Source organism: Ochotona princeps, chromosome X (genome assembly GCF_030435755.1).
Source record: "Ochotona princeps isolate mOchPri1 chromosome X, mOchPri1.hap1, whole genome shotgun sequence".
Lineage (NCBI taxonomy): Eukaryota > Metazoa > Chordata > Mammalia > Lagomorpha > Ochotonidae > Ochotona > Ochotona princeps.
The window spans coordinates 10,127,068-10,151,939 of record NC_080865.1 but is presented as its reverse complement, the minus strand read 5'-3'; the positions used below and the strand labels follow the sequence as shown (position 1 = coordinate 10,151,939).

At 43.4% G+C, this 24,872-nt stretch overlaps 1 protein-coding gene across 1 annotated transcript in view; it reads left to right on the top strand.

Moving 5' to 3' along the window:
• The first annotated feature begins 13,048 nt into the window (after positions 1-13,048).
• Positions 13,049-24,872, top strand: part of RP2 (RP2 activator of ARL3 GTPase) — a 44,440-nt gene continuing 32,616 nt past the window's right edge. The window contains exon 1 of the mRNA XM_004587869.3: positions 13,049-13,211. Within this exon, the coding sequence (XP_004587926.2) occupies positions 13,110-13,211 (102 nt within the window). The 5' untranslated portion in view covers positions 13,049-13,109. The remainder of the gene's footprint in view (positions 13,212-24,872) is intronic.

Here is a 24,872-nt window from a genome sequence, read left to right as displayed (position 1 = left end):
TGGAGTTATCAGATACCACAAGGAAATTGCTGGAGCCCCCTTGCCATGTCATCCTTCAAGGAAGCCTGGGAAAACCTCAGGAAAGCCTTGTGAAACAGCTGAGGGCACGCTCCAGTAGACCCTTCTCATCTAAAATTTTGAAATCATCAAAGTTTTACTAAACATGCTATATATTGCAATAATTTCTCCTCCCATTTGATGGCATTGCGGAGCTTCTCAAGAACACTATGGTGGGGCTGCTGCTGTGGCATCGTGTGTTAAGCCTCTGCAAATGACACTGGGATCCCATATGGGCACTGATTTAAGACCCGGCTGCTCCACTTCCCATCCAGCTTCCTGCTTGTGGCCTGGGAAAGCAGTCGAGGACGGCCCAAAGCCTTGGGACCCTGCACCCGCCTGGGAGACCTGGAAGAAGCTCCTGGCTCCTGGCTTCAGATCAGCTCAGTTCCAGCCACTGTGATCATTTGGGGAAGTGAACCAGCAGATGAAAGATCTCTCTCTCTCTCTTTCTCTCTCAAGTAAATAAAAAATGAGTTTTTTTCAAAGGAAACTATGGCAACATACGTGCATATAATTTGTTCCTGAGCTCACAGGGCTGAGAAAAAAATGAAAGAAGAAAATATGTATTGAAGGCTCAGAGGTGTCAGTTGCTAACGAGGGCTAAGTGACCTGATGAAGATCACATGGTGAGCAAGAAGCATGGCCAAGCCTTGCACACACACACCTTTAACTATGAAGCAATACTGCTTCTCAGAACAGAGCTGGCTCAGCCATTCATGGCTCCCTTTTCTACTCATTCCACCTGCAGACCACACACTTACTTCTTTTTTTCTTATTTGAAAGAGAGAAACAGAAAGACACAGAGAGGGACCGACAGAGAGCTTCCACCTGCTGTTTCTCTCTCCAGTGGGGTGGGCCTAGCCAAGGCCAGGAGTTGAGAACCCAATAGTTGTCCACATGGGTGGCAGAACTGGATGGCAAGTACTGGAGCTGTCATCTGCTGCCTCGCAGGTGCACAACAGCAGGGGCTGGCGTTGGAAGCCAAGCTCAGCACTTCAACCCAGGCACGCCAAGGTGGGACATGGGAGCCTTAAAAAAAAAAAGATTTATTTATTTTTATTGGAAAGGTGGATATATAGAGAGGAGGAGAGACAGAGAGGAAGATCTTCCGTCCGATGGTTCACTCCGCAAGCGGCCACAATGGCTGGAGCTGAGCCGATCTGAAGCCAGGAGCCAGGAGCCTCTTCTGGGTCTCCCACAAGGGTGCAGAGTCCCAAGGCTTTGGGCTGTCCTCGACTGCTTTCCCAGGCCACAGGCAGGGAGCTGGATGGGAAGCAGGGCTGCCAGGATTAGAACCGGCGCCCATATGAGATTCTGGCGTGTTCAAGGCGAGGACTTTAACCGCTACACTATCACGCCAGGCCCATGGGAGCCTTTTAACACAGACACCCACTTCCCCTCCCCGCATACTAGTTAGTTGCTAAAAAGATTTAACATAACACGCTATTTTCACAATAGAAATGTGTGGATTGCAAAATGACATCTAATTATGAAATTATGACTTTTATGTTAACTTCATTAAATTCGTGCTGTGTATAGTCCCATCAGGCTAGGTATAATAGTTTATTGTTTCTCTTTTTTAAAACTACATTTATTTAAAAGGTAGAGTTATAGAGAGAAGAGTAACACACACACTTATAGAGAGGGAGAGATCTACATATTGGCACACTCTCAGATGACCACAATGGCTGCAGGCTAGGCTGAGCTAGGCTGAAGCCAGGAGCCTAGAGTTTCTTTGGGGTCTCCCATGTGATTTCAAGGGTGGAAGCACTTGGGCCATCTTCCCCTGCTTATCCAGGTGCATTAGCAGGTAACTGAATCAGAAGTGGAGCAACTGGACCTCAAATTGGCACCCATATGGGATGCCAGCATCTTTCTCCTATACCCAGCTCCTTGCCATAAGGGTTGCATTCCTGTGTCACCCTGTCCTGCCCTTTAAGCTTGCATATCTCCTTGCTCTGGGTCCTTCATTTTAGACACCACACAGATGCTGGTTCCTAGGCTCAGAGACCTTGGCTTATAGCTTAGCTAAAGCCTTTCCTAATTACGTCTCTTAACATGACTCCCTGCTGCCACCTGCTGGCTACAGCCATTAATGTGTCTATCGACTAAATCAAGGTACCTAAGTACTAACAACCCTTGCCATTCCAGCCATCATGAGAGAAACTTTAAACTGCTTTCATTTTTTTTCCTTACAACGTTTTTCACCCCATTCTCTTTTTAAAAGGAAGATCCTTTACCAAATCTGCGTTCAGGGTCCGGTGCCGTGGTCTAGCAGCTAAAGTCCAAATCTGCGTTCAGATCACACGTAGCTTTGTTGAAATGTAGAGAAAAACCTCCCCTGTATTTGGGTCATGCAATTTGTAAAAGGACAACAGAATTTCACAATGTATACCAACTGTCATTTGCTCCTGAACAGCAGTTACATTCAAGTAAGTTGAATTGGTAATAGTATCTATAATATAAAATACCAAGTTTTCCATGCTTCAATAATCTTAAAAACAGTTTAAAACAAAAGATTTTTATAGTTGTTATTTTGACTATTTTTAACATAGATATAAAAGTAAAACAGGTAGAAATATAAGAATACTTTAAAAAGTTATTGGAAATGCAAATCATGAAAAAATCTAAATATGGATTTCAAAAAATGCACTAAAACTTACCTTCTAATTCCATTTTGCCATGAATTTGTGAAGTACCCTTGTATAACAAAAATTAGTTTGAGCCTTTTTGACATAAGGAGAATCAAGAATGGGCAGTAGATTTTGTGCTTATACGTGAAACTAATGCGTAGATGTGCACAATGGAAAACACAGCACGCTCCGAGCCTGGGCTTTGGAGGATGAGAGATTGAAACCGAGTGTCACTGACTGTACCTTTGTAGATTCGTGTATGTTTCCTTCATCTACCCATTGGGTCCCAGCTTGGCCTTCCCACTTCACTTTCCGTTTGTTGTCTCCAGCACAAGTCCACGATCATGGACAAGCCCACGATCATGGACAAGCCCTCTTATGGCACGCTCCTGTGACAGAGGAAGTCGGTGGCACTAGAAATAATATCATCTTTAAGGGTGACGTAAGACTTAGGAAGAGGAGTGGGTGTCGAAATTGACGGTGGAATCCAAGCAACGCTGTGCGAATTCAGCCTTTGCCAAAAGAGTGGCTTTCTCGTGGTTTGGGAGAATGAAGTCAAGAAATCAAGAAGGAGTTGGGTCTGGGGATCATCGATAACTTGAGAATTTTTGTTAGGAAGAGTGGATCGTCAGTGATGGAGGAAGGTCTCCAAGGATCTCCATGAAGGGGGGAGGGTGCTGATGAAGATTTTGGGGGTAGGGGAACCTCGCTTCCTCTACTGATGCCACCATTCTGCTCAACTCTGCTCTGAGCGGGGATAAAGCTGAGAAACTAGACCCAGTTCCAGGCAAGGGATCAGCGAAATGTCACTGGGTATGCAGGGAGCTCTTTCTCGCTCACTCTTGTTCTCGCTCTCAGCTAGATCAAGCCTAAGAAGTGAATGAAAAATCACACGAGACTTCTGTTGTCTAGAGCCCTAAAGCTCTGCTGGGACTCAGGAGTTCCATCAAGATTGTGAGTGGGAGTTAGCCTACAGGCATTGCCCTAAAAGAAAAAGAAAGATGAGTTCTCCAGTAAATACGGTCAAGAAAGCACTACCAAAGATTTGGTGTTTTCAAGCGGCTTCTGCCTGGTAGATTAGCACGTTCATTGTCAAGTGAGCTTCTTTTTTTTTTTTTTTAATTATTTGAAAGGTAGAGTTACAGACAGACAGGAAGAGAGAAAGAGAGATCTTCCATCCGCTGACTCACTCCCCAAATGTCCGCAACGGCTGAGGCTGGGCCAAGACAAAGCGAGAAGCCAGGAGCTTCTTCCAGAGCTCTCCTGTGGGTCAAAGGGCCCAAGTACTTGGGCCATCTTTCTCTGGCACGTTAACAGGGATCTGGATCGGAAGTGAAGCAGCCAGGACTTGAACAGGCCTCTATATGGGATGGTGACATTATAGACGGCAGCCTAACTTGTTACGCCACAGCACCAGCCCCAACCAGTGAACTTCCTGCCATAAGTGTCTGATGACGAGAATGCTAAATACTCTGCACTGGCATAGGCCAGTGCTATGAGGAGAAAACAGGTATTAGTAGAGAGGATCCACGTAAAACATTTAAAATCTGTCAAACCCTAACAAAGAGCACCTGCTAAGTTCTTGCCCTTCCACCTTCTGCATGTGAGGGCGCAGCAACTAGGCACCATCTTGCAAGCAGAATGCAGCCTTCACCAGGCGCCAAGGCCAGCGTCTTTCAAGGTTTTTTTTTTTTTTAAGATTTTTAAAATTCATTTTAAATTTTAGATGATGTTAACGTAGCTGATCAGAGTGGGATGGATCAAGGGTTAAGGAAAAGTGGGCGTGAACATTGTTTCCAGCCTTTGTCTCTTCTTGCCATTTCTGGGGAGAGGGGACAGATAAGTGGAGAGCCCATACCCAGCCTCCCAGCCACTCTGTTACCCAGGGATGGATAACGGCCAACCGACATCAAGCCAGGGGAAGAGACCAGCATCTTGATGTTGGCCTTTCCAGCTTCCAGAACTGTAAGAAGCTAATTCGTGCTCTTTATGATTCTCTGGTATCCAGTATTTTTGCTATAGCAGCACACACTGAGACAGCATTAAATTCACACTCTACAAAATTCACAAGGAACACAGTGTTGTAGTGAAAAGCCCCCTTCTGGCTCTCCACTCGCGGAGACTCAGTTTTCTTGCCATGAGGTAGCCTAGGTTATTAGCTTTTTTTTTTTTTTAAAGTTTTGGCCTGTGCATAGATCAGCAAACACAAGGATTTGATTTGATTTTCTTTTTTCCCCCATGTTATATAAATGGTAGCACACCATACACATTGTTCTGCACCATGCCTATTCCATCAAGCAATATTTTTGATAAATAATTTCAGATTACTACACAAAATCTTGCTGCCTGCACACAACTGGGTAGTCTTTCAGTACAAAAATGTCCCACAAAGCACAACCACGGCCGTTCAATTGGGTTCTTTCAAAGCCTAGTGTTCTTACTTGCTGGATGGTTCTATTTATTTGAAATTCTGAGGACTACAAGATGATCTTCAGTGACAGGGTCACTTGGGAATTGGCAATGGAAGAAAGGGGTATGATTCCTGCCAAGTTATTGAATTGCATACTTCACATGGGTGCAGTTTATCATCACCAAATTACCCTCAATAAGGTTGGTTTTAAAAAATGATTAATTTATGCCTCTATTTATTTGAAACGCTGATTAATGGGGAGGAGACAGAGAGATTTTGCATGCTCTGGCTCACTTCCTGAATGCCCACCGCAGCTGGGGCTAGGCCAGGCTGAAACAGGAACTCCAAGAGGGCTTATCAAGTGGCTGGAGGGAACCCAAGTTCTCGCAGGATCAGCTGCTGCCTCCCAGAGTGTGCCTTCGCAGGAAGCTGCACGGGAAGTGGAGGAGCCAGAAGTTGAACCGGGCACCCCAATATGGATGTGGGTGACCCAAGCGTCAGCTTCACTCACTGTACCACAGCATCTGCCCCAATGAAGCTTCTTTTGAACCCTCTGATACTGTCACAAGCAATTCCATGATAAATAACTTTCATGTACTTATCCATTCTCTCCATCTCCACCTGTTCTCTCAAGTATTTATTACACTTTCATGGTATTTCATTGTGTTTCCTTTTGAAAAGGACAATATTGGCACAAAGCCCTATAAAATGTATTTACTTGTTTCTTTGGTTATTAATTTTCTCAAAGTTCTCCAATTCACTCTTTGCTCCTGAGAGAGAACAACTAACTGTGTATATCTCTTCTACCACTTCATCCCCCAGAGCGCAGAATGGTACCTAGCATGAATGAGTGGCCGAACATCTCTTGGCAGAAAGGAAATTACAAAATGCATGTTTTAAAACTTCTAGAGATTAGGATTCAGTAGAACTCTGCAAATCTGCCTTTCTCGTTAGCTGCCTGGGTGACCCTGGCCATCAATCAGCGCTGGAAGACTTTCCCGATTCAGGCTACCTCATTGGTCACCCCAGTGACTCCTGTCACCTCCCTGTTCCTTACTACATGTGACACCCCTTCTTAAAACATTGTCATACTGTGCCTGGCAGGATGGCTCCATTGATACGTGCAAGCACCGGCATCCCACATAAGTGCCAGTTCATGTCCTGGCTGCTCCACTTCCCATCCAGCTCCCTGCTTGTGGCCTGGGAAAGCAGTCGAGGACGGCCCAAAGCCTTGGGACCCTGCACCTGTGTGGGAGACCTGGAAGAGGTTCCTGGCTTCGGATCAGCTCAGCTCTGTTCGTTGCGGCCAACTGGGGAGCGAACCAACAGATGAAAGATCTTTCTCTACTTGTCTCTGTAGATCTGACTTTCCAATAAAAATAAAAAATAATAAGTCTTTTTTTTAAAGAGGCCATCTAGGAGCCTTCACGTCTTGTGAATTCACCCCAGCTGGTGGAGAGAAGCTAAATTGGCCTAGATGAGCCTTCTCCAAATTCTCAACTCACAGAATTGGGAATCATTAAATAGTACTTGTTTTAGACCCCTAAATTGTAGAGTGAATTGTTACAAGGTTATAAATAAGTGTTATTACATTGCCTTCAAGGTCATAGGGAAAACTCCTAGATTCAGCAAGGCCTTGAAAAGCCTGTGATGTCCTGATCCCTGGTCACCTCTCTAACCCCCACCTCTTGTTAAAACTCCCCAGTGCTGCAAGCCTTACCCAAGTTCTGGGGTCAAATGCTGTTGTATTGAGCTTGGAGTAAGACAGACAGCCCTTGGGGTTGGCCAAAGTATGTGGCCTTGGTTAAGTTACCAACACTCTCCTGCTTTTATTTTCCTTACCTTCGACTTTGGACTAAAGATAGCACATATATCAGACTAATGTGTGAATTCACAAATATTAATATATAATAAGCATTTAGGATAGCACCTACCACATAGGCAGAACACAACATGTGTTAGTAATAACACTAATCATGACTACACCGTCTTGCAATTGAGTGTATATTTTTCTCTTTAGACTGCACACTCTATAAGAACAGCAATGACCATACTTTGGCCATTCTTATATCCCCAGGGTTAAAAAAAATATGTTGAATATTTGAATCAAAAGCTGGATGTATGAGCAAGGGAGTAAATAGGCAAATTTATTAAGAATGTAGTGTGAATAATCAGAATTGGTAAACGTGTGTAAACTGACATATAGACCTCTTACTCCTTAAAAACAGGGACGCAGGATTTTGTTTTGCTCTACTTATTACAACAATGAGGTGATTCTGTTTCAGAAGCCTGGTTATAAAGGATCAGAGATCTTTTGATTATGGTTTCTCGGTCTTGACTTCATTGTTCCAACATAGATGGTGCAGTTGGGATCTCAGTTAATTCTGCCTCGGAAAGTGCCCCGTTGATTTCCCGACTATGTCATCTGTCAAGGGCTTCCTCTTTAGCTGACCTCGTTTATCTGCTTCTGTCAAGATGTACTACTGTGATTGGAGGGAAGACAAGTTCCTGGGGGCATTAGGTTAATGTTTTGCAAAGGAAAAGACATTTTCTATTTATCATTTCCTCTGCAAGCTTCAGCAAGACTCTGCTTTGTTTTTGACAACAAGTGCGAGCAAGTGCTGGTAGTCAAGGCGCTAGGATCATTACTGCAGTCCAAGTGCTAAAAACATGTAGATGGGTCATGTTATTAATTAATCAGATGCATTATTTTTCCGTCTTACCTTCAAGCACAGTCCCTTAGATATTAACAAGTGGTATAATTTATCCCTTAGAGGCCGTCGGAGCGACATAATTGCATTTTCAAAAACAGCCCTGCAAAACAAGATAGCAAAGTACCATAGATTTTATATAACACCAGAGCCTACTTACAAAGTTAAATCATCAAACGTTTCATGATCACTTAACGAATTACGAATTAACATGGAATTCAGGTATCATTCAAATAATCTAGGAGATGGACATTATCCATTTTTTCCTACAAAAAGTTCCTATTGAGTGAATTAACAAAGATTAATACATAATAAATATTTAGGATACCACCTGATACATAGGCAGAACACAGTATGTGTTCATAAAAAATAAACTTTAACTTTTCCATTCTGTACTCACTGTTGCACTTTATTTCCTCTCAATCCCTCTCTCTTTTTAAAGAATTATTTGTTTATTTGAATTGCAGAGTGATAAAATGGGGCAGGTAGGGGGGAGAGCCTCTTCTATCCAGTAGTTCAGCTTCATATGCCTGCAACAGCCAGGGCTGCGCTAGGCTGAAGCTAGGAGCCTGGAACACCGTCTGGGTCCCCCATGTGGATGGCAGGATTCCAAGCCCTTGAGCCTCCTTGCTGCCTCCCAGGAGCATAATAAGCAGTGAGCTGAAGCAAAGCAGCCAGAACTCAAACCGACGCTCTGACATGGGATGCCAGCATTGTAAGCATTGTCTGAGCTTGCTGTAGCACAAGGCCACCCCTCTCCATATTTCCTGAATGCGTTCCAGTGAGACACTTAGACACCAACACTGCTCTTGTCCAGGCATCTAACAGCCTCCATGGAACCAAATCCCGTGATCATTTTAGTTTACATGAAAGTCTTTGGTTCACCCCTTGGACTCTACTTTGTTGTTTTTTAGTTTTCTATAAAGTCGTCTTTATGAATAATTTCATCTTAAAAAAAAAGCCTTTTTAAAAAATAATTAAAAGTCAGCTTTTTTTTTCCCCTTTGGAAACAATGTAAGGCCCAAAGGAAGTTGCAGAAATACTTCAGAGGAGTAACAGAAGCCTGTTATCAGCTTTTGTGGCTGCCCGTTGTGTATCCTGCACCCACCTGGGAGACCCGAAAGGAGCTCCCAAATCCTGTCTTGGGCCTCAACTGCTGTGGTCATTTAGGGCGTGGGTCCATGGGTGGAAGATTTCTCCATCTCCTTCTCTCTTTCCTTCTGTGACTCTGCCTTTCAAATTAATTAATCTTTTTAAAAAAAATCCACGAGACCAAGAGGTTGTTTGGGGAGTTAATTGTTAAATGCTTAGACTCCAGAACAGTATCTGGCACACCATTATCTCATCAACAAATTCTGTACAGAAGCTAAGGACCCTAAAGGACCAAATGACTGTCCCTACAGGTGTTTCATTCTTCCCACACTCTGTCCAACATGCTGTTGTACATCTTGAACTGTAAGTTCATAACACAATGAGAAGCTGGCTAATTGTACTTGGGATGAAAACTTGCACCCTAGGGGCCGAAGAGATGGCTCAGTTGCCTAATCCTCCACCTTCAAGTGCTGGCATCCCATATGGCTGCTGGTTCATGTCTCGGCTGCTCCACTTCTGATCCAGCTCCCTGCTTGTGGCCTTGGAAAGCAATGGAGGATGGTCCAAAGCCTTAGAGCCCTGAACCCATGTGAGAGACCCGGAAGAAGCTCCTGGCTTCGGATCAGCTCAGCTCGGATCATCTTGGCTTCCATCCTTTGTTTCTCCTTCTCTCCATAAATTTACTTTTCCAATAAAAATAAATAAATTTTAAAGATTTTTATTTTTATTGGAAAGTCAGATATACAGAGTGCATTGGTTCATCTCGCCTCTGCATCCCCTGTATCCCAAAGTTCTTGGCGTGGATGTGACACCTCGAGTCCTGGTCCAAACTAGAGGGACCCCCGAGGATCAAACCCTGCCTGAAAAGCAGATTCGGGAGTAAAATAGTAATTGTTGCTTTAAGCCAGTACGTTTCTGATAGTTCGTCACACAGTGACAGGTGACCGCAACCTCCCTCTCCTTCCCTCCTCCTTCACTTGCTGAGAATTTCCTTAGGTGAGTGCAGACCGAGCAAGGATATGTTAGCTCACCTCAAGCACGGGGAATTCTCCAACCCTACTGCCGAGGAGGGGGTGATTTATTCATGTTGTGGACATACATTCCTCCAGGACTGTCCTCTGAGAAATCAGTATGCCACCTCCATGGTCAAGCCACAGAGGGCCCAGAACCATTTCTGGAGTTTGTTTCCAGTTAACATTTCCAGTTCAATGTTAACGAACACAGAAGTCATAAGAGTATAAGCAGCAGGAGAAGTAGTACAGGCAGAAGGAACAACCAACTTCTGCCTGGACAATGTCAAGTCAAAGCTGTTAGCAGACATGCCTTTTGCAAGACCTGCTCTCCACCCGGGCTTTTAATATGGAATTCATTCCTGTAGCTACCGCAATTAAGCCAGAAATGCAGCTCATCAACAGCCAATCTATGACTAACTGATCAGCAAAGTATCAACTTATCTCCATTGACGCGCATGAACTAAGATATAAAGGTACTACAGCATGCGCATGGCCAGAAAGGCCACCTGGCATCAGGTGGGATAGCTGTTGTCAGCCATGAGGAAGCTGATGAGTAAGTAGAGAGCTGTTTTACAGGAAGGAGTGCTAATGAGAACTCACGGGGGGGGGGGGGGGTGCAGTCAGAGATGGAGAAAAGAAAGACAGAAAAAGTAAGAGAGTGCACTAAAGTTAGCTCTGCTCTCAGGAGTTCTGGTCCCCAGTTTAAAATTTTTAATTTAATTTTCCCATATTTTATTTTTGGTCAGGGATGATGGCAGGTTTGGGACACCCACGTCCCGTATCAGAGTACCTATATTCAAGTCCCAGCTCTAATTCTGATTCTAGCTTACTGCTAATATGCAAATATGTACTCCTTGGGCCCCTGCCACCCACCTAGATGAAGTTCCTGGCTCTTGGCTTCAGAGCAGTCCCACATTAATTAGCTGTTTGGGGCATTTGGGAGTGAACCAGCAGATGTAAGCCTTCACTTTGTATTGGGCTGCCTCTCTTATTCTCTATGCATTTGCCTTTCAAATAAATATAAGTCAATCAATTTTTGGAAAGAGTCCCTGAAAAGATCACTGTTGGATTTTGTTTAAGGTTAGAGTCTCTCTTTAATGGATTCTTTGAAAAAAAAATTCAGAGATTGTTTCTCTAAAACTAGTTTTATTTAGTTATTTGCTCATTAAGAGTAATCACTGTTCATTAACAACATCACAGTGGGATAGAGTTCCACGGGCCTCAGAAGGTTGAAGTAGTAATTCATCATTACAAAAGAATTAAAGAGGAACACACAGAATCCCTTCCCTTCTTGCATCTCTGTTTCCTTTGCCACATTAGGTTGTGGACAAAGGTTATTATTATTATTATTATTATTATTATTATTATTATTAATGTCTTCATTGATTTGAGAGGCAGAGGGAGAGAAAGGAGAGAGACATAAAAAGAGCTCCAATCTGCTGGTTCACTCTGCAAATGCCCACAAGCCAGGAGCTGGGAACTCCACCCAGGTCTCCCAGGAGGGTGGCGGGAATCCAATCACTTGAGCCATCACCACTGCCTCCTGGGGTGTGCGTTAGCAGGACACTGGAGCTGGAGCCACCTGGGTACTCTGATATGAGATCCATACACATTGCAGTCATGTCCTTAGGCCAAACACCTGCCCTGGTGGTCACAGTTTTTAATATTCCACGCATATAGAAGAGGATCATATTCAAAAACATCCTCAGATGAAGCTATCATGCTACTTGAAAGAAAATGTGTGCACTGGGCAAAGATTCTATTGCCTAAGATCTGAAACTTAAATTTACAGAAATCTCTAAGATAAGCACATATACTGTTTTTCCTAACTGTGCAATAGAAGACAGGAAGTGAAAAGAGGAACATTCTTAATACTTAAGTGAAAAGCTCATGTAAAATACGCATTAGATGTAACTACAAGAAAGCAAAAAGATAGCCAAATTTGAACGTAAACTAATCTGCATTCGATGTCCTAGCAGGATATCAAAATATTGTGCTTTAAACAATTCACAATTTCTGTTACATAAGCAATACATGCATCTTGTAGTAAAAATCAAAAGTGTATAGATGTAAATATCTGATGTCTATATTCATATTTTGAAAATATTTTTAGACAAATCTTGTACCATCTGCTTAGAACTGGATCCAATCACCTGTACGGGAACGCTTATGCTGACAAGTAGACTATAAACACTTTGGAAAGAGCCTTAGCATGATACCAGATGCTTCCCCTTCCCCCACTCCAGTTTGGTCACTTTTTGAGAATGAATAGGGGAAAGGTTGTGCATGCACCCTTCCCTATTGCACAGGCACTCAGTCACGTAGTCCTTTCACAACTGTTTTATTGAGCACTTAGCATAGACTTAGGCCAGGAAAGAAATTCGCAATTCTAGCAGGGAGACAACACGCAGCTATTTTATGAAGTACTTGTGGACCTTCAGAGCGATACCTGGAACTATCAAGAAAGCTAAGAAGACGGTGGAGGAGGTTGTGGGGGAAGACTAGAGGTCAAACTTTGCAACAGAATGTAGGAACGGCCAAGGGAGTGATAAGAGAAGAGGCGTGAGAACACGAATTTCAGAGCACCAGGAATTCTTGCTTCCTCACAATTTGCATCCTAAGACAAATGTGTCGGTTGATTAGGCATCCCGCCCACGACTGGAACTTGGAAACAGTCAAAAATACCCTGATGCTGAGCTCAGCCTTCCGACAGTCTGCAAACCCGACCGAGTCCGAGGAGAGGTGAGGAGGAGCTCCGGACGCCGAAGAAGCGGGGCGGGAGGGGGTCAAAGGAGGCGGGACGAAACTGAGCTGGGGGCGGAGCCCTCTGTGCGTGCGCCCGAGACAGTCGGCTCTGCCGCTGGGAGCTGACGCAAGAGAGTCTAGCGTGAATTGGTGTGTGAGTACGTCGGCCTCTTTTCATAGGTGGCGGCGAGCTACACACGGTGTTCTGATTGGCTCAATGAGTACTGAGCGGTCATTGGCTGCGGTGGGTAGTCCGGGAGACGACGGGGAAAAGGAGAAGGGGGGTGTTGGGCCTGGCGGGCCAAGTGAGGCTGCGGAGCGCTGGGTGCCTCCCCTGGGCTGCGTCCACAGGAGCTGTGGGGCCAGGACGTCAGGGCGTCACGGCACACCTCCCGAAGTTCCTGAGCTGAGTTTACCAACCTGTTAGGTCCACGGGGCCGGGACCATGGGTTGCTTCTTCTCCAAGAGAAGAAACACTGAGAAGGAGTCGCGACCCGCGAACGAGGAGGAGCGGCCAAAGCAGTACAGCTGGGACCAGCGTGAGAAGGTAACACCAGTCTTGTAGCCATCCGGTGGGGGGTCCCTTAGGACCGTGCAGTGTTGGGGAGGAGGGCATCCAGCTGCAGTCTAGCCCGACCTCTCTCGACGGCGGGCACCACTTCTAGGATAGAGGGGGGCCTGAAGTAGGGTGCCAGAGAAGACGCCCAAGAGGGCTGCAAGGGACTTTTGAGTTTTGTTCCAACTAAATGGACCCCTGGGACATTCCCCCCTGCCCCATACCCTGACTGTTGCTGACTTCCCGTCTTAGAATGAGGGAGGAGGGAAGAAGCCGAGAATGCCTTGAATCTCAAATCACTTCTTTGGACCGGCAACACCAGCCGGCTTTTTTGCCCAGTGGTCAGGTTTACACTTGGGACCGATTCTCATCTCTTTCGCAGCTGGTGTTCTGCGGCTGTGTTTCCTTTTGCCTGGTGCCTTGGGCGAATTTGCACAGTTTCTAAGGTTAATGTCCAGCTTTGCTCTTCCTCCTCTGCTAGTTACCCGGAAGGAATGCTGAAAATCGAGTGAGTCTTGGAATGCGTGTTAGGACTGTAAGGTGAAAGGAACCCGCGTGAGCCTGGCAGTAGTTTACTATTGCTTAACATCAATGAAAATGGCCTTATTTTTACTTTTGTAAACCCAAAGAGGCAGAACACAAAAAGGTCTGAACACATCCGCTGGTCTTGGACAGAACACACCTAGTCCTACGTTTCATAACGCTTCCGCTTTCTCCAAAGTTCTGCATTTGTGCTTAGCAAAATGCTTTGATGAACTTACTTTAAAAGTGAGAAATTTACTTTAGTAAATGTTAAGAATAGTTAACTCCTTGCTTGGTACCAGATCTTTACACCCCCCCCAAACTACATTATAGCAGTTTTCTCCTTAATGCTTTGATATCATAGACCTTTCTGGGTGAGTTCCAGTCTCCAGCAGTTTTTATTCCTATACACTTGTTTCTCCAAACGATGTCAGATGTAAGAGCTGGAAAGTGTTTTGTTTTCACAGTGAGCCCTGTCTTCCCGTCCTTGGTTCTCAGACCCTACTTGTGTGATGTGGTATTTTAATTCTCTTACTCTTCCTCAGTAGCCAGCACTTGATAATGTCAATATAAAAAAAAAATCAGCTCATGCTTTTGAATGTGTGTATAATAGAAGGTAAACTCTTGATCAATTTTCTAGCTAAATGAACCTTCTATAGGAAGGGGAAGTGCTGTGATGTCTTGTAATTGACAGAAAGATTACAACCATCTTTTTAAGTTTGTTGGTAGGTGGGTTTTAGAAGATTTCTTCAGCCTTTAGGCTTTCTGACAGTGCTTAAATTGAAAGAAAGTCATATTTTATTTTCATTTGAGCTTTCAGTTTTGAAATCATATTTCAAATAAAATGCTTTTATTTAGAGTAGCAGTCTTGTCTCCCCTGACTCATTGTTTTCATAATAAATTGTCTTACAGTTAATCATAATGCTTGGGTTAGTTGCAATCCCTTGTTAATCCTTCTTTTAGATAAATAGATGTGTTCTGTGATTTTTTTTTTCTTTTGCTCTTTGGCGAAATAACAGCAGACTCCAGCATCTAAGCATTCCCCTCCCCCCCCCAACGAGCCTGTAGAAAACTTTGATTTATAGAGCACTATTTGGAACTTACAAGAAACAGTTTTTGACACTACTCCCAGGCACTGTTATAAGTGAGATACATTGCATGTATATAACAGAAATGGTTTGTTTTAAAATGTTAGGCTTCAGTAATGTACAGCTTTAAAAGTTACATCAGACAATGACTATTCAACTTGTACTACTCTTGGTATAAAAGCAAAATGAGTTGTTTAAAAAGTTCCCTCGAAATTAGGAAAAGTGGTATTTAAATTTTTTCCTTAGGTGTAATCGGAGTATCTTTATTGAGGGGCGTCCCCTGGGTTTGGGGTTTTGAGGTGTATAATTGGGTCAGTCTTAGGGGAATGAGGTGAAGTGAAATGGTCTCAATTAGAAAGAATGTTTGGGAGTGAGTGTTGTCATGACAACCGACATACTGTAGTCAACAGTGGAAATTCATTTTCTGTTGCTGCTGACTTTGAAAGAGAAAAAAAGCTGATTATACATCTACTACACTGATGTGATGGAAAATATTTTTGGCTTGTAAGATCTGTGTTTAAATCATTTGGAAAGAAATGCTTTTATCCTTGATATCCATCTCTATGCTGCCTCGCATAGTTAGAAAACTCAAAATCGTCAGATTCCTCCCCACCCTCCAGGAGCTTATTGGATTTTTTTGAAGTTAAAACAAGAAACATTTAGATGCAGATAATGTGCAAATGGGAGGTACAGAAAAGTAGCTTTCATTTGCTGTTATACATGCTAACACTCCTCCTCCTGGATGATAGAAATGAGGATTCCTTCTGTAAACAACGATGGTGTAAATAAAAAAAATTATGTCATAAAGATGAACAATGGATCTCGCAGTTGTTACATTTATTCATATTTGATAGAAATAATGTTAAATAAAAACTCCACATCAGAAACTCAGGTGGCTGTTGTCTAACTGGGCAAAGCAGCCAACTTGTACATTTCATAGTCCTTGCCTATGAAGTGGGGCAATGCTCAAGACCTGTCGGTGATTTAGCAAGGTAAAAACGTATCCTGAAAAAGAGGGGTTGGACAGTAGTCATCCTCTCTGAGGACAGAAATTGAACCCAAGGTTGTGCAGGACAAAACTGATATAAGACAGATGACAACCCCCCAGAGTTGTTCATCCGTGGAGGGGGAAACTTGTGAAGAGCTGATCTCTGTGTTAAAACATTCAGATAACTGGATGGTGACTCACTACAGTGAGGTGTATCTGCACTGAGGAGGAGGCTAGTGTTCGTTTTTTGTTTTGTTTTGTTTTAACCGTGGAAGATTTTCTAGTTATCCATTGCTGTGTAGCAAACCATCCCAGAACTTAACAGTTTTAGACAACTGTATGTATGTATTTTGTTCACAACTCTGCAGTTTGTGTGAGGCTCAGCCGGGTTCGCTCTGCTTCATGTGGCATCAGTTGTAGCAGGTTGAGTGCCAGCTGAAGGATCTGCTTTCAAGATGGCTTAACCACTTAGCTGGCTGGCAGGTTGATGCTGGCTTTTGGCTGAGAGATCAGCAGAGACTAAGGGCCAGCTGCCTGTCTGCAGCCCCAGCTTTCTCCAGTATAAGGGCTGGGTTCCAAGAGCAAGCATTCTAAGAGGCTGGCAGAAGCTGTATATATATGTGTGTGTGTATGTATATTACACACATAAGTAGCTTCTCCTTAAAAGTCTGTTTCTGAAGGAGAGAGGCAGAGAGAGAGCAAGCGAGCCCTCATCTGCTTGTTCACTCTTCAAATGCTCAGAATGAGAAAGATCGAGTTGGGGTCAAAGCCACGAGCTAGGAACTTAATTCACAAAAGTGACATGGAGCCAGCCAGTGGAGCCACTGTCTGTGTCTCCTAGAGTCTGCTAGCAGGAGTCTGGAGCCAATAAAGAACACAGATTGGCTGATGGGAAGCATGGGTATCTTAACTACTAGGGTAATTGCTTGCTTGCTCCTGACTAGCTTCTTTTTATTTTTTAAAGATTTTTTTTATTGCAAAGTCAGATATACAGAGAGGAGGAGAGACGGAAAGGGAAGATCTTCTGTCCATTGATTCACTCCCCAAGTGACTGCAACAGCTGGAGCTGCACCGAAGCCAGGAGCCAGGAGCTTCTTCTGGGTTTCCCACACAGTTGCAGGGTCCCAAGGCTTTGGGCCGTTCTTGACTGCTTTCCCAGGCCACAAGCAGGGAGCTGGATGGGAAGTAAGGCAACCGGGATTAGAACCAGCACCCATATGGGATCCCGACACGTTCAAGGCGAGGACTTTAGCTGCTAGGCTACCATGCCAGGCCTTCACTAGCTTCTTAAGTGTGTTCTTGCATCACTTAATTTTACTTAAGAAAGTGGAAGCCTTACTTCTTGCCACATTCTGCTTGTGGAGATGCTCACAGATGCTCACAGATGCTCACCCAGGTCCAGGGAGCAGGGAGATCACTTGATGGGAGACTTGTCAAAGAATCTGTCTCAATGTTTTACATCCTCTAAATTGAGGTTACATTGTTTAAAGGAAATACTAGTTCTTAAGGAATAGCCTTTTTTAGATATGTCATTAAATTCACCCATGTATACAGTTGATGGCAGGGATTGTGACATGGCAGGTTAAATTGCTACTTAGGATGCCTGCATCCTGTACCAGAATGCCAGGTTCAAGTCCTGGCTACTGTGCTTCTGATATAGCTTCCTGCTAATACGCCTGTGAAGTTAACAAGATGGCACAAACAGCTAGGTCCCTAGTACCTATGTTGCAGCATGTGGTCGAGTTCCTGCCTTTGGCCTGGCTCCGCCCTTGCTGTTGCAGGTATTTGGGGGAGTGAACCAGTGTAGGATGGGAGGCCAGTCTCCATCTCTCTTTCAACTAAATCATCTTTTTTTTAAGTTCATAATTTTTACAACTATCTAATTATAGAACATTTTCATCCCTGAAAAAAATGAATCCTTGTACTCAGTAGTAGCTCCCATCTATTCCTCTTTCCCCCATTCCTGGAAAACATAAGTTTATTTTCTGGGCCCAGCGGCATGGCCTAGTGGCTTAAGTCCTCGCCTTGAACGTGCCGGGATCCCTATGGGTGCTGGTTCTAATCCCGGCAGCTCCACTTCCCATCCAGCTCCCTGCTTGTGGCCTGGGAAAGCAGTCGAGGACGACCCAAAGCTTTGGGACCCTGCACCCATGTGGGAGACCCAGAAGAGGTTCCTGGTTCCTGGCTTCAGATCGGTGCGTACCGGCCGTTGCGGCTCACTTGGGGAGTGAATCATCAGAAGGAAGATCTTCCTCTCTGACTCTCCTCCTCTCTGTATATCTGACTTTGTAATACAAATAAAAATAAATCTTTAAAAAAAAACAAAAACATAAGTTTATTTTCTGTCTCTCTAGATTTGCCTATTTTTGACATTTCCTATCAATAAAATCACAGTATGTAGCATTTTGTGACTGGCTGCGCTCAAAGCATGTTTTTGAGTTTCATCCTTATTATAGCATGCATCTTTACTTCTTTTCACTACTTAATAATATTCCATCATATAGGTATACTGCATTTTATTTATCCATTGATGACTGGATTGTTTCTACTTTCTAGCTACTGTTGATAATACTAGTCTCAACACTTATTTACAGGTTTTTGGGCATATTTTTCATTTCTCTTTGTTATATACCTAGGAGCTGATGTATAGGCTCACATAGTAACTGTGCTTAGCTTTTAGAGGAAGTGGCAAAAATCAAACTGCACAATGTTGCATTGCCATCAGCAGTGAGGGAGAGTCCTCATTTCTTCACCCGGTGAAGTGCTGATAAAGGAAGCAAAGCACAGGGAGGAAAAGTGCCTGGGAGCGGGTTTTAACTTATAATTGGTGCCTAACTGCACCTCACTGGTAAAGTAATTTTGCCTTTTGAGCCCTTATTTGCTAAGATTCCCTCCATTTCTCTCATTATTTGAACAGCTCGTAAGGGCAGGTAAGCAGTGCTAGCATACAGGCAAATTTTGAAAAACAAAGATCCCTGAGATGAAGATGATTTGGAAAATTCTTTACAGTCATAAAATTTCCCAGTTGCATTTAATGTTTATATGTTTAGCAACATGGTAAGCTGTTCTGTGGGTACTTCAGAATGTGCATAGAAGCATGGAATTTTTAAAAATATGTATTTATTTTATTCTTATTGCAAAGTCAGATATACAGAGAGGAGGAGAGACGGAGAGGAAGATCTTCCATCCACTGATTCACTCCCCAGTTGACTGCAACAGCCGGTGTGTATAACAGAGAAATGAAGCCAGAAGCCAGGAGCCTCCCTGGGTCTCCCATGCGGGTGCAGGGTCCCAAAGCATTGGGCCATCCTCGACTGGTTTCCCAAGCCGTAAGCAGGGAGCTGGATGGGAAGTGGAGCTGCCAGGATTAGAACCGGCGCCCATATGGGATCTTGGTGCATACAAGGCCAAGCACTGCTGACTAGTATTTCATTTTATAGGTGTGGCAGGGTGTTTACGCATTTACCAGCTGAAGAGCACTTGGGGTGTTTCCAGTGTTAGTGATTATGAATAATGCTACAATGAACATTTTCATCCAGTGTTTGAACATTTCACTTGAATGTTCAATACTTAAGTTGGATTACTGAGTCATTTTGAAATTGTATATTAAAAGTTTCTACGAAACTGCCAGTGGGCCTGGTATTTCAAATGTGGTAGCCTAGTGGCTAAATCCTCACCTTGCATGCACCAGGATCCCATATGGGCTCCTGTTCATGTCCCAGCTACTCCACTCCTGGCATTGGATCAGCTCAGCACTGACCATTGGGAGCACTTGGGAAGTGAATCATTGGACGGAACATCTTCGTCTCTGTCTCTCCTCCTCTCTGTATATCTGCCTTTCCAGTAAAAATAAATCTCTAAAAACAAAAACTTCCAAATTATTTTTCAAAGTGCCTATTCCGTTTTGCCCACCAGTTATATATAAAAGACCTAGCTGCACCTTTCCATTCATCTCAGTATTATCAAATTTTAAAAATTTAGCCATTTTTATAGGTGTATAACGGGGCAGGTGTTGTGGCACAGTGAATTAAGCCATTGCTTATGACATCAGCATCCCTTATGGGCACCAGTTTGTGTCCTGGTGTCCTGGCTGCTCTACTTCTAGTCTAGCTCTTTGCTAATGTTCCTGGGAAAGCACTGGAAGATGATGTAAGGTAGTTTGAAGCACCCACTCTCCATTGTGGCTGTATTGGGAATGAATCAGTGGATGGAAAATTTTTGTCTCTTCCTCTGTCTCTGTAACTCTGCCTTTAAAAAATAAATCTTTGTGGGCCCGGCGGCGTGGCCTAACGGCTAAAGTCCTCGCCTTGAACGCACTGGGATCCCATATGGTCGCCGGTTCTAATCCCGGCAGCTCCACTTCCCATCCAGCTCCCTGCTTGTGGCCTGGGAAAGCAGTCGAGGACGGCCCAAAGCCTTGGGACCCTGCACCCAAGTGGGAGACCCGGAAGAGGTTCCTGGTGTCCAGCATCGGATCGGCAAAGCACCGGCCCGTTGCGGCTCACTTGGGGAGTGAAACATTGGATGGAAGATCTTCCTCTCTGTCTCTTCTCCTCTCTGTATATCCAGCTTTCCAATAATAATAACAAATCTTTAAAAAAAATAAATCTTTGTGCCAATGCAGTGACATAACAGGCTAAGCCTCTACATTCAGCATCTCTTATGGGAGCCAGTTCAAGTCTTAGCTGCTCAGTTTCCCATCTAGCTATTTGCTTGTGGCTTGGGAAAGCAGTCAAGGATGGCCCAAAGCCTTGGGACCCTGCAACTGTGTGGGAGACCTGGAGGAAGCTCCTGGATCCTGACGTTGAGTCAGCTCAGTTCTGGCCACTGTGGCCATTTGAGAAGTGAACCAGCAAATGGAAGATCTTTCTCTCTGTCTCTCCTTCTCTTTGTAATTTTGCCTTTCCAATAAAAATAAATAAATACCTTTACAATAAATAAATAATTAAAAATGGGTATATAATGAAATTTCATTGTGAGTTAATTTTAATCTCTCTTATGGTTAGTGATGTTGACCATATTTCCCGTGCTTGTTTCTGATTTGTGTAACTGGTGAATTGCTAAGTCAAATATTTTCCCATTTTTATTATGTCATTGTTTTTTCTTTTTTAAAGATGTATTTACTTATTTGAAAAGTAGAGTTTCAGAGATAGAGGAGTGAGAGAGCTCTTCCATCTACTGATTTCCTGTCTAAGTGGCCTTAGCAGCCAGGTCTGGGCCAGGCCAAAGGCAGGAGCTAGGAGCTTCAGCAGGGCCCAAGCACTTAACACTTAGCAGGAATCTGGAGCAGCTGGATCTCCAACCAGCACCCATATGGAATGCTAGCATTGCAAGTAGCAGCTTAACCCATTGTACCACATCTCCAGCCCCCATTTATATTCTTATTTCTGATTTTTCTGAGTTCTTTGTATATCTTGAATACAATTTCTTTGTTATATGCATGTTTTCCAGGTATTCTTCCCAATTAATTACTTGTCCTAACAGTGTCTTTTGTAAAGCAGACATTTTCACTTTCGGTAAAAGTCTAATTTTTGGCTTTTTGGTTTGTTTTATGGATTACATTTTTAATTTCATTTCTAGGAAATATTTGCCTAGCCAAGATTATGAAGAGTTCCTGCACTGTTTTCAAGAAGCTTTATAGCTTTTGGCCTTAGATTTAGGCTCTTTGATTCATTTTGTGGTAATTTTTTTTAAAGATATATTTATTATTATTGGAAAGCCGGACATACAGAGAGGAGGAAAGACCATCCTCCGCTGCTTTTACCAGTCCATAAGCAGGGAGTTGGATCAGAAGTGGAGCAGCTGGGACATGAACTGCCACCCATATGGGATTTAGGTGGTGGCTTAACTCACTATGCCACAGGATATTCTCCATGAACTGTTTAAAGACCTCATGTATGCATGGGTTTCAATTTTTTTTATGCCAATATCATTTGGGGAATGAACTAGCAAATGGAAGGTCTTTGCCTTTCCTTCTTTTTAAAATTATTATTTTCCATTATATAGCTTTGTGGGTATATGGCTTCCCACCATCCCTTCCTTTTCCTTCTCTATCCCCCTTACCCCTGTATTTTTATGGTCAATGAAATAAGCCAATCAGGGACAAATACATGCTCTCTGATGTAAGGCAACCTGGATGCAAAATACAAAACAAATAGATAGATAAACAAGTATACACTTATATTCTCCCTCTCTCTGGCTTCCAAATAAATGAAACTAAAAATTGAAAAATAAAAAACTTATCTTTAAAATCTGTTCTTCACTAATTAAAATATTTGAGACACACACAGACCTTTCATTAACTGGCTTACTCCCAAATGCCCATGATTACCTTGCCAGCTAAAGCTAGGGGTAAAGAACTCATTCCCCATTTCCCAGGTGGGTGGCAGGAACCCAATCGCCTGAGCCATCATCACTGCCTCCCAGGGTCTGCATTAGCAGGAAGCTGGAATTGGGAGATGGGAATCAAACCCAGAATCCATGCAACCTACATGAGATGCAACCATGTTATCCCTCAGTTTAGCCACTAGGTTAAATGCCCAGTCCTCCATAAACTTTTTTTTTAATTTGAATTTTATTTTTGATGTTGTTTACATAGTTGACAAGGATGCATGTCCACGAAGACCAGTGATTAGGGTGGGGAGGGTTAAAGCATAGGAGAAGGTAGGTGGAACAAATGCTTCCGATTTTCCCTTTCTTCCCCTTTCTCCTTTATCTAGAGAGAGGGAACCACTCCCAGCTGCACCTGGGGATGGGGGATGTCCACTTCATGTCATCTTAGAAACCCCAATGTAGAGTAGAACATTCTGAGGGTATTGCTTGAGTGGTTTTGAGAGTTCTGAGGTGCTGTTGGTTTCCTTGCTCCAAGGTAGAGAAAATTCTTTCAAGGTCCATTGGCTGACCAATGTGCATCCACTTACCCAGACACTTACTGCCAAAGCTTGCCCAAGAGAGCTGTCCAACCTGTTCCGCTCTCCATCTTCTCACATGGCACTCAACATCCTCTGCAGGCCTAAATGAGCTAGCTGTCATGTCCCCCGTGTGCATCTAGGTATGCTGTCCACTGCATAGGCATCAGCAGTCAAGGAGGCCCAGTCCCAATACATGTTTTCCAAGGTTGGACCACAACTTCTATGACTCACCCCATGATCCAGTCTACACATATGCCAACAGGTGCTGCTGCCTTGTCAGTTTCCTGTCGGTTGAATATACCTTATCTGAAATGCTTGGGACCAAAAGTCCCAAGAATATTTTGGAATATTTGCATAAATTTTACTCTTTGGGTATCCCTAAATCTCAAACTCTGAGATAGTCCAAAATCCGCAGTTTTACTTAAGCTTTGTAATTTTTTTTCCCTTGAGTCAGTTGTGGTAGTTATTTTTAAAGTAATTTGTTCATTTCTTGGATAAAATCTTTCGAGAATATATAGTTGTTATCATCGTCTCTTAATTTTTTTTTATTTGGAAGGCAGAGACAGAGATGTTCCATCTGTTAGTCAATTCATCCAATGCCCGCAGCAGCCAGGGCTGGCCCAGTCCTAGGCCAGGAGTCAGGAACTCGATCCAAGTTTCTCACATGGATGGCAGGGACCCAAGTGCCTGAGCCATCACCTGCTGTCTCCTACAGTATACAGCATCAGGAAGCTGGAGTCAGAAGTGGAGCCAGTGCTTGAAGCCAGGCACTCCCATAAGGGAACATGACCACCCCAAACAGCATCTTGACCTCTGCACCAAATGCTGCCCTATATGCTTCTTTAGCCTGTACTATGTATCTATCCACTCTTCATTCATACTATTGTTCACATTTTCTTTCTTTGCAGAGTTGTACCTATTTTGTTTTTTTTTTTCTCCAAATAACCCTGTCTGGGACTTTGTTTCTGTTCTATATTATTTATTGATTTCTGAATCATTAATCTCTACTATTTATCTTTGGTTCTATTTTCCATGAATTCGTCTTAATTTTTCATTGAATTCTTTTGTGGATGTAATACTTGCTTTTTTTCTTTTTTAACTTGAATGTTTTTAAAAGGCACAATGCAATATTTTGACACATGTTAACAGCATAAACTGATTAAATCAGACAATCAGCATTTTCATTAAGATGAATATTTAGGGACTGTTGCAGTGGCTCAACAGGATAATCTTCTGTCTGTAGTGCTGGGATCCCATATGGGCACCAATTCAAGGTCCAGCTGCTTCCCTTACCATCCAGTTCTTTGTTTATGGCCTGGGAAAGCAGAGGAGGATGTCAAGTCTTTGGACCCTTGTAACCATGTGGGAGGTCTAGAGGAAGCTCCTGGCTCCTAGCTGAGGATCGTCTCAGCTCCAGGCATTGCAGCCATTTCAGGTGAACCAGCAGATGGAAGATCTTTCTGTCTCTCCTTCTGTGTAAGTCTGCCTTTCAAATGAAAACAAATTATTTTAAAAATAACATTTAACTCATGAATTTTGACAATCTTTAGTAGTTATTTCAGTTATAGTTTTCCTTTAAAACATTGTTTTTTCTGCATCCCATTTTTGTGATTTCTTTAAAATACAGTGTGATGTTGATTGTGATTTCTTTTTTTAATAAAGATTTGTTTATTTTTATTGGAAAGTTAGATATACAGAGAAGAGGAGAGACAGAGAGGAAGATCTTCCATGCAATGATTCACTCCCCAAGTAACCGCAATGGCCGGAACTGAGCCTATCCGAAGCTAGGAGCCTGGAGCCGCTTCTGGGTCTCCCACATGCATGCAGCGTCCCAAGGCTTTGGTCCATCCTCAACTGCTTTCCCAGGCCACAAGCAGGGAGCTGGATGGGAAGCAGGGCTGCCAGGATTAGAACTGGCACCCATATGGGATCCCGGTGCATAAAAGGCAAGGACTTTAGTCACTAGGCTACTTCTTTGGGCCCCGTGATTACTTCTTAACAATAGTTATTTTGCAGTACTTTAAAAATTTTAAGTAGGCAGGGCAGGCACTTGTACAACGGGTTAAGCTGCTGTCTGTGATGCCAGAATCCCTAAGAGTACAATTTGAGTCCTGGTTGTTCCACTTAAGAGTCAACTTCAGAC